Source organism: Miniopterus natalensis, chromosome 21 (genome assembly GCF_054644295.1).
Source record: "Miniopterus natalensis isolate mMinNat1 chromosome 21, mMinNat1.hap1, whole genome shotgun sequence".
NCBI lineage: Eukaryota > Metazoa > Chordata > Mammalia > Chiroptera > Miniopteridae > Miniopterus > Miniopterus natalensis.
In genome coordinates this window covers 19,281,503-19,290,796 of record NC_142101.1, presented here as the reverse complement: position 1 = coordinate 19,290,796, position 9,294 = coordinate 19,281,503, and the positions used below count along the sequence as shown (strand labels likewise).

Here is a 9,294-nt window from a genome sequence, read left to right as displayed (position 1 = left end):
CGCCGGGGCCTGTGCCCCTCCCTTTCCACGCGGGCTTCCCGCTCCGTGGCTGTGCCAGGCGCCGCGCCGCCCCTTCCGTCTTTTGGGGCCACCCTGGGCCCAAGCGATCTCGTCCCTTCTTCCACCAGGATCCATCCCCGCACCCGCCCCTCCCTGCAAGAGGGAGCCTCCCAGCCCGAATCCGGCTCCGAGCTTTACCTCCAGCCGGGAGCCGGGAAGGGGGCGTGGACAGCGCGGCGAGCTCTGGGGCCCCGCCCCTCCGCCCGCCCCGCCAAGCCCCGCCTCCCGCCTTGGCCCCGCCTTCCCCGTAGATCCAGGGCGCGCCGCGGCCCCTCCCAAAACCCGGAGAAGTGGATCGCGCCGCACGCCCCTCCCAGCCGCGGTGAGGCGTTTGGAGGGGGGCGGGCTTCGCGCTGCAGGGGGCGCGGCGGGCCCGGCGGCTCCGGCCTCTGTCTCTCTGGGACCCGGGCGCTAGGCCGCGGCAGGGGGACGGGCCCTCCATGCCACCCTTGGGAGCTCCCCGCCCGCCCGGTCTCCTAGCAGTGCAAGGACGCGCAGGCGCTCTGGGTGCTGGCCGCAGTGACGCGCAGGCGCTCTAGGAGCGGGCCGCCGGGACGCGCAGGCGCTCTAGGAGCGGGCCGCCGGGACGCGCAGGCGCTCTAGGAGCGGGCCGCCGGGACGCGCAGGCGCCCTGGGAGCCGGTCCAGGCTCGGGTGAGCGCAGCGCTGGGGGAGGGTCTGCAGCGCGGCTTTGCAGGCGCGGGGGGCCCGGGCGACCAGGGGGGTCGCCCCGGGACTCTGCGTTCCCAGCTTCTAGCGCCCCCAGAGAGCCGCCCTCCGGGGGCCTCAGACAGTAATTGCACACCCCCTGCTGCATTTTTGTTGGAACCGGGCAGTTTGACCTCAGAATTATTTTTGAGAAAAATGTGTAGAAGCATCTTTGATGGTCATGTGCACAGACGTTCCTGGGAGGGCGGCCTGGGCCCCGACCCAGCGCTCTGTCGCCCCCTGTGGAGCGGAGGCTCAGCGCTGAGGCTCAGCGTGGGCTCTGCGTGTGTTTATGGGGGACACTCACCTGCCTGAGGAGCCCCGGAGGCCAGGTTGCTTGTGAAGCACGAAGCACTGGGCTTGGGACGTCCCAGCACCGCAGCTGTTCCTTACTAGGCCAGAGTAGCATTTTCCCCTGTGCCTGGTGTTTTGATTTTAAAGATTCCCGTTGTGCAGTGTCCCTCCTGTTTTGTGAAAATGCAATAGGATGTACCCCGATTTTCTATAGCATCTGCTATTTCACAGCTGTGCAGGGAGTCAGTAGGCAGGAGCAGGCTGTGTGCACGGGCTGTGTATGTGTGCACGTGTGTGCACGCGTGTCATGTGTGTGCCGAAGAGGATTCTGACTTTTCAGCAGAGAAAGCAGGTGGATAGAAGACAAGCTCGATATAGGTAGTGCCTGACGCTTTTTCTGGTCCTTGGAGGCAAAACCCAGGGACCCTAGGCTGACTCCAGGATAACTGTCTGGGTACTTTACGCCTGAGCTTCGTTTGCGGGTAAAATAAACCTCATTATATAATTTCCTCAACAGGATTTTGAAGGATGTTTGTTCCGAGATCTCTCAAAGTCAAGAGGAACACTCAGGGTGACGGCAAAGGCTGTGCGGCCAAGAGAGCGAAACCAGAGGCAGAAGACGTCCGGTGGGATGAAGGCAGCGGCCACCCAGCGGAGGCCGTCGCTACGGAAGAAGCCGCAGCCCCCGGCAGCCCGCAGGTGGGACCCGAGCAGTGTGCCAAGGCCAGCCCTCTCTCGGAAGACCCCGTGAAGTCGTTTTCCAAAACGCAGCGCTGGCCAGAGCCCGGGGAACCTGTGTGCGTGGTCTGCGGCCGCTACGGAGAGTATATCTGTGACGAGACAGATGAAGACGTGTGCAGCCTGGAGTGCAAAGCAAAACACCTCCTGCAGATGAAGGAAAAGGAAGGGAAGTCGGGGCTCGGCAGCCCGCAGGGAGCTGGCGCTCAGCCCCAGCCCCCACTGCACACGTCCTACGTCTATAAAGAGCACCCCTTTATCGAGGGCCTTCAGGAGGACCAGGTTGAGAATCTCAGGCGCCAGCTGGGAATTTCCGTCCAAGGGCGGGAGGTCGCCAGGCCCATTATCGACTTTGAACATTGTGGTTTCCCTGAGGCCTTAAACCTCAACCTGAAGGCGGCCGGCTACGAGGTGCCGACCCCCATCCAGATGCAGATGACTCCCGTGGGGCTCCTGGGACGGGACGTCTTGGCCAGCGCCGACACCGGCTCCGGGAAGACGGCCGCCTTTCTCCTTCCCGTTATCACCCGGGCTTTACTGGAGGTGAGTTCAGGTTCACCCGGATCGTTCTCAGGAACAAGCGAGGTCGTCACCGACTTCCCCACTCAGCTGTGTTCAAGCTGCCAACTGAACCTGAATATTTAGAATTGAGTCGTGTGTCTGAAAAAAAACACACTGTACTTTTAGGGAATTTCTCATATATTTAACCACTGAGCCACACGGCCAGGGCCAAATTGCCGGTGTCTTTAGATTTGTTTTCCGTCTTCGCAGAGCACGACGCCGGCTGCCCTCATTCTCACCCCCACGCGAGAGCTGGCCATTCAGATCGAGAGACAGGCCAAAGAGCTGATGAAGGGCCTGCCCCGCATGAAGACCGTGCTGCTGGTGGGGGGCTTGCCCTTGCCCCCCCAGCTGTACCGCCTGCAACAGCACGTCAAGGTGAGCGCCGATTCCGTAGAATGCCTTTGGAGAGCAATATGGGCCTAGCGTTTCCTTCCTTGAGAAAGTTCTAGGTGGCCCTTAAGTTCTTGCCAAGTAAGTGCGATTTTTTTTTTTTTTTTTGAAGGTGGTTTTATGTGGAAAGGGAAGGAACGTGTGTATGGGTGGGTGTGTGTCGTACGTCAGGAGCTGTCGGACGGTCCCACAGCCATTATCTCATTTAATCATCACACCTGCTCTTGGAGCTGGGCTGGCTTATCTCATGTTTGATGGCTGAGAAGTCGACTCTCGGAGAGATGGGATTTGTCTCAGGGTCCAAAGCTGATATACGTGAGGGCGTGATTCCTACAGGTGGGGCCGCATCCTCGTATCCACCACCCAGAGGCAGAATCAGGCAGGTAACAGCAATACACCGTGTGCACGTGGGAGCTGGTTGCTGTCATCTCCTCCCCAGACCATTCGCGTCTGCGAACTGTGCTGTGAGATCTTATAGCCTGAGAGTCCAGGTCAGAATCATATGTTCACCCAGCGATTCCGCTTCTGGGAATATATCCGAAGAGACCCAAAACACTGATTTGAAAGAACAGATACACCCCCCCCCCCCCCCCGCTATGTTCACTGGAGCGTTATTTACAATGGCCCAGCCGTGGGAGCCCCCAAGTGCCCATCGGTAGGCGCGTGGATTTACACAATGGAATATTACTCGGCCGTAAAGAAGAACGCAGTCTTACCATTTGCACCGGCGTGGGTGGACCTAGGTGGTGGTGTGCTCAGTAACGTAAGTCAGACAGGGAAAGACAGATACCATGTGATTTCACTTAGATGCGGAATCTAAAGAACAAAATAAATGAACAAACAAAATTGGAAGGAAAAAAAAAAAAAGAATCACGCATCCATTTAGTTGTCACGTCCCGTTCGGCTCCTTCCGTTCGGAACAGTTCTTCAGTCGCTCCTTTTCCCACGACCTTGACACGTGTAAGGATTATAAACGACTTGCTCTGAGGACCACTTAACCGGCGTGATTCGAGTTACGTGGCTTTGACGGAAGAGATTCTTTGTGCTTCCCTGTTACCCTTTTAGATGACGCTCGGTTTCAGCGGGTCTTTTCCTGGTGAGATTATCTGCCCCGTACTCTCCAGTTAATTTTTCTCTTTGCATTTCGTACGTACTTGGGGGGACGTCCTTTCACAACAAACCTCCAACTTGTTTTTTATTTTATTTGCCTTTCCCCCTGCCCTCAGGTTGTCATCGCAACCCCCGGCCGACTGCTGGACATCCTGAGGCAGAGCTCCGTGCGGCTGTGCGCCGTGAAGGTCGTGGTCGTGGATGAGGTGAGCGTGGTGGTTGGAAACGTTCGTCAAGCGGCGGTGCCCAGCCCGTGGGGCCTCGTCTCGGTTGCAGTGCTGCTGAGACCCGTCCGGCAGCTTAGCTAAGCTGTGGGCAGGACGCCGAACCGTAGATGTGTGTTCCTGTCGGGCAGAAAACACAAGCTCAGCCGCCCTGTGTTCTCAGCGATAAGTTAAGTTTTGTTGTTGACCCGAGGATATTTTTTCCATTGCTTTTTAGAGAGAGTGGAAGGGAGGGAGGGAAGGGGGAGGACAGAGACAGAGACATCGATTGGTTGCCTTCCAACCAGGGCTGGGGATGGAACCTGCAACCCAGATACATGCCCTTGACCAGGCAGGCGACGCTCTGTGTCTGCTGAGCCACACCGGCCGGGCGAGCCTTTGTCTTTTGACATTGTGGCAGGCGTCTCTGTGTACGAGTTTTACGTTTTTGTTACCGCAGTCTTGTCTTGGGTGGCCCTGGGTTTTCATGTCAAATGGGACTAACTCTGAAGTGACTTTATTTCAGGCCGACACCATGCTAAAGATGGGCTTCCAGCAGCAAGTGCTGGACGTCTTGGAAAACGTCCCTCACGACTGTCAGACCATCCTGGTCTCGGCCACAATTCCAACCAGCATCGAGCAGCTGGCGAGCCAGCTCCTGCACGACCCCGTGAGAATCATCGCCGGAGAAAAGAACCTGCCTTGTTCCAACGTGCGGCAGATCATTCTGTGGGTCGAAGAGCCGGCCAAGAAGAAAAAGTTATTTGAAATCTTAAATGTGAGTAACGACGTTGTCGAGCCTGGTCTGTGGACTGTGTTTGCGCATCTCACAGTTCTTAAGAAAATGAGTGTTGGGCGAAGCTTTGGGGTAATTTGGTTTAGGTATTTAATAATAAATTGCTCTGCCTGCCTCAGAATTCGGTAAGAGTCCATTAGGTTTTTATTGTGAAAACGTGTGTTGTAGATTCAGCGTTGGCTCATGTTTTTCTTGTTACAGAAAAGACACTTAAATACCAAGATTATGCCTAAAGAATTTTTTTTTTCATTTCAAAAATTTTTTAGTAGTTTCATATAAAAGGTAAGGATAAGTTCTTTCTTGGCTCGTTTGTTTAGAGAAATAGAATTTTTAACCACGACTAACTTAAACAGCAGTCGGTTCAGTGAGTGCTGTGTGCCAAGCAGAGTTCGTTAAAAACACAGTGTTTAGATACTATGGTTTGTATTGATTGACTTATGAACGGTATTTAAAATGTTTAATGGCACTTACATTTTTAACATTGTTTTTGCAGTAGAAGGGCAGTAGACTGTTTGGTTTCTGTTTGCGCGTATTTTAAAGAGAACACTCCCTTTGACGGAACGTGCCTTTTTCCTCAACGATGTTGATGAACCTGTTGATGACCAGCTGATACAAATGCTCTCAGGAGAACTTCCCGTGGTGACGGATGCCTCTGAGTAATTTCACACACGTTTTTGACTTCCCAGGATAAGAAACTCTTCAAGCCGCCGGTGCTGGTGTTCGTGGACTGCAGGCTCGGGGCGGACCTGCTGAGCGAGGCGGTGCAGAAGGTCACGGGCCTGCGAAGCGTGTCCATGCACTCGGAGAAGCCCCAGACGGAGAGGCGGAGCATCCTGGAGGTTGGACACGCAGCGCTTTGTTTTCATCTCTTTCCCGCACATCTGTGTGGTGTCATTTTCAAGAGACACAGTATATTACCAGCTGGTGTTTAAAGTAGACCTTTTAAAATCCTCACCCAAGGATGTTGTATTGATTTTAGGGAGAGAGGGAGGGAGAGAGACAGGCAGACAGGCATTGAGATGAGAGAGAAATATCAATCGGTTGCCTCCTGTAAGCGCCCCGACTTGGAATCGAACCCACAACCTTTTTGGTGTACGAGATGCTCCAACCAACGGAGCCACACTGGCCGGGGCTAAAATAGACCTGTTTTCCATCGACTAAGAGCTCGAGGCAGGCTGTGATCGAAGTTGACTGTTCCTCTCGCCGGCTTCTATGTTTGGGGGACAGCCAGCCTGACCCCCAGGGGTTGTCTGCTAACGAAATGACTAATTCAGAAGCCACCGTTTCAGACACCAGGTCAGCGCGGGCTGGGACGGAGCGTAGGTCCCCTCTGGGAAAGGTTTGCCCGAGCGAAGGAATGGAAAACACGGCCCAGGGGCCGGGGAGGAGCTTAGGCCACACTCATTTCCGAGGTGCACTGAGACTTTCCTTCCGGAAGAGATGCTGCAACAGTGTTGCAGAAAGTATCAGAAAAAGGAAAGATACCTTGTTATATAAAACCCCAGGAGAGACACACTCTGAACAATGAATTTTGTTGCTTTTCTGGAAAGGGCTTACTTGACGGGGCCCACGAGGTGGTGGTGAGCACGGGCGTCCTGGGACGAGGGCTGGACTTGATCAGGGTCAAGCTGGTGGTCAATTTCGACATGCCTTCCAGTATGGACGAGTACGTGCACCAGGTAAGGGGTTTTCTGCGTTATCACCGTGACGCTTCTTGGGCAAGCCATTGTCAATACAGGGCTGAGTAAAAAGAAAAAAAATTCTGTGGTAGACATAGAACTTGATTTTTTTTTTTTTTGCTTTTAAGATATATATATATATAAACTAAAATTTGTTTTTAAGAACTCTGTGCCTTATTAAAATAATTATTTCTAATTTTAATAATTAGAAATAATAACCTAAAGTGTTGGCTAACATATTAAGTAATTGGTTTTTTTGTTTCTTTTTGTTTCCTTTATGTTTCTTGTTTTCTTCAGGGAGCCTGTTAAATGGCTTTTATAACCAGAAAAAAAAGGGGGGGGGGGTTTGTTTTAAGTTGAGACATCTGGCTGAAATAAAATTAACCGGTAAAAGTGGCTTTTTTTTAGGAATCTTGTTCTCATCGCCTCTTCATATCCGTGTCTGGTCTAGTCTTTCCCTTTTAAAATGTGTTTCTCCCCTTTGCTGCCAACGATGCCAACCAGGAGCTCTTCTTTCGAGCAGAAACAGAGCCTCCTCTTAGTGCCCTGTTATCTCCCTGACACTGCCTGTCTTCCTTCCCCGGAGTCACTTACAGGCTCTTCAAGGAAAGCCTTTCTCTGATGTTCTTAGAGTCCCCTCTGGTGCCACCTTTACCTGGGTCGCCCACGAGACGCTCTCAGTGCCTGTAACACTGTCGCTTTGACTTAATGACACAGCAGGGCCCCTCCCTCTGCCCTGCCTCAGTTACCTGCGCATCAGATAGTTGATGACAGGGGAGGTCATTTTCAAATAACTGAAGCTCGTTTTCTTCCAAACTTGTAGTCGTTTTGAATGGAAGTCTTTTTTTTTTTTTAATTTTTTTTTAAAGACTTTTTCTTAATATATCTTTATTGATTTCAGAGCGAGGAAGAGAGAGAGATAGAAACATCAATTATGAGAGAGTCACTGATCGGCTGCCTCCTGCACGCTCCCGACTGGGGATCGAGCCCGCAACCCGGGCATGTGCCCTGACTGGGGCTCGAACCCCGATCGCCTTGGATCCTAGGCCGATGCTCAACCGCTGAGCCACGCCCGGCCGGGCCTAATGGAAGTCTTTCTTAAAACACTAAAATGCTTACGAAGCCGCTGGGTTTCCCGAGCAGAGTGTGCTGATAGAATCCCCTGACCTCTCCTCGCTGTCCCACGGTCAGTCCTGGGGGTCTCAGGTAGCACGGAGTCACCCTGCAGGGCCCTCGGGCTTATGAATTCAGAAAACTGCCATCCGAGTGCACATTAGTCTCAGCAAAGCGTCTTCAGAGACTCATCTTCTGTCAAGGGGACGTTAAGACTGGATGCGAACATTGTGCAAATCCCCTTTGCGTCTCACTTCAGGTCGGAAGAGTGGGGAGGTTAGGCCAGAACGGGACGGCCATCACCTTCATCAATAACAACTCCAGGAGACTGTTCTGGGACGTGGCCAAGAGAGTGAAGCCCACGGGGTCCATCCTGCCACCACAGCTGCTCCACTCCCCATACCTGCAGGACCAGCAGAGGAAGGAGCAGCAGAGGGACCGGCAGGCCCAGAACCCCCTGGTCACCGGCGCCAACCTCATGGACATCATTAGGAGGCACGACAGGAGTAACGCTCAGAGGTGACCTGAGCGCCTCTTCCAATACTTCTCTTTTTTTAATTTATTTTAATTTTTTTAGGGGGAAAAGGGACATCTGTAATACTTTTAACAATAAAATTTAAACATTTTTAATAGAATATCAAGTTTATGCAGCAATATCCTACTTAATTTCCTTTTGAATTCTCAAAAATTAAAAACGACAGAAGAAAATGAATTGCGAAATAGAGAAAGTTATTTTATTCCTCGGAGCCACTGTCAGACCAGACGCCTGCACCGCGGGGGGAGTCGTGAGGACCGAGGCTCCTTCGCTCAGTGTCCCCACCGTCCTGCGGCAACTTCTACAAGACGACTGTGAAGGATCTTTTTATTCTCAGTTCTCCGGTCGGCCTGGTGAACATAAATCTGTTTTATATGTAAGGTGGGCTGCTTGTCGCAGTAACGGTCGTTATGCGCATGTAGCTTCGGGATCCTTTTTGTGTTAATGTCACTTTGCTGATTCCATTGACAGTATTGATACTGGAGGGAAGGAGTTGTGCTTTGATACGTCCATCCTTCCACTGCTTTAAAAACCATCCGTAATTTTATATATTTTTAAATTTTAAATTATAAAATTTAAATTATAATATAAATTTTTAATTTTATAATTTTGAGGAAAATTATTACCCAGTTTGAAATTTTGATTGGCTGCTGTACGTAGTTAGAGACACTCCCAGACATTGTTTCCCTCTTCCAGCAACTGGACTGTTTGACAGGAACTGAATTAACTCTTCAAGCGCTTTATTGCCAGATTGTAGCAAACGCTGTTTATGTACCAAACACTTTCATGCCTGAAATAAGCGGGTCCTAGACTCTGCAGCTTTATGAGACACATTTCATGCTATTCTGTATTTCTAATACCGAGCTCAGTAAAAGGTGTTTTGTTTTTTTTTGGTGTGGTTTCATAGCATCTTCACAAAGAACACGGCCGGATAGTTAAACCCTGACTCTCAGTGCTAATTCACTTTAACGGATCTGAGTTGGATCCAGACTGTCCTATTTTCTGATAAAACTAGACTGTTTTCTTCGGCAGGCTGAGTAGCCCTCAGGTTGTGCCATCGGTGGGATTCACATCGGCACACCTGTCGCCTTTTCTGTTTCCTACC

At 51.8% G+C, this 9,294-nt stretch overlaps 1 protein-coding gene across 1 annotated transcript; it reads left to right on the top strand.

The window, feature by feature from the left end:
• Nucleotides 1-778: 778 nt before the first annotated feature.
• Nucleotides 779-9,079, top strand: DDX59 (DEAD-box helicase 59). Its single transcript, XM_016211625.2, has 8 exons — nt 779-1,099; nt 1,579-2,342; nt 2,571-2,738; nt 3,980-4,069; nt 4,593-4,844; nt 5,549-5,701; nt 6,413-6,541; nt 7,914-9,079. Exons 2-8 carry the CDS (start codon nt 1,590-1,592, stop codon nt 8,175-8,177), a joined length of 1,809 nt encoding a protein of 602 aa, XP_016067111.2. The 5' UTR covers nt 779-1,099; nt 1,579-1,589; the 3' UTR covers nt 8,178-9,079.
• Nucleotides 9,080-9,294: the final 215 nt, after the last annotated feature.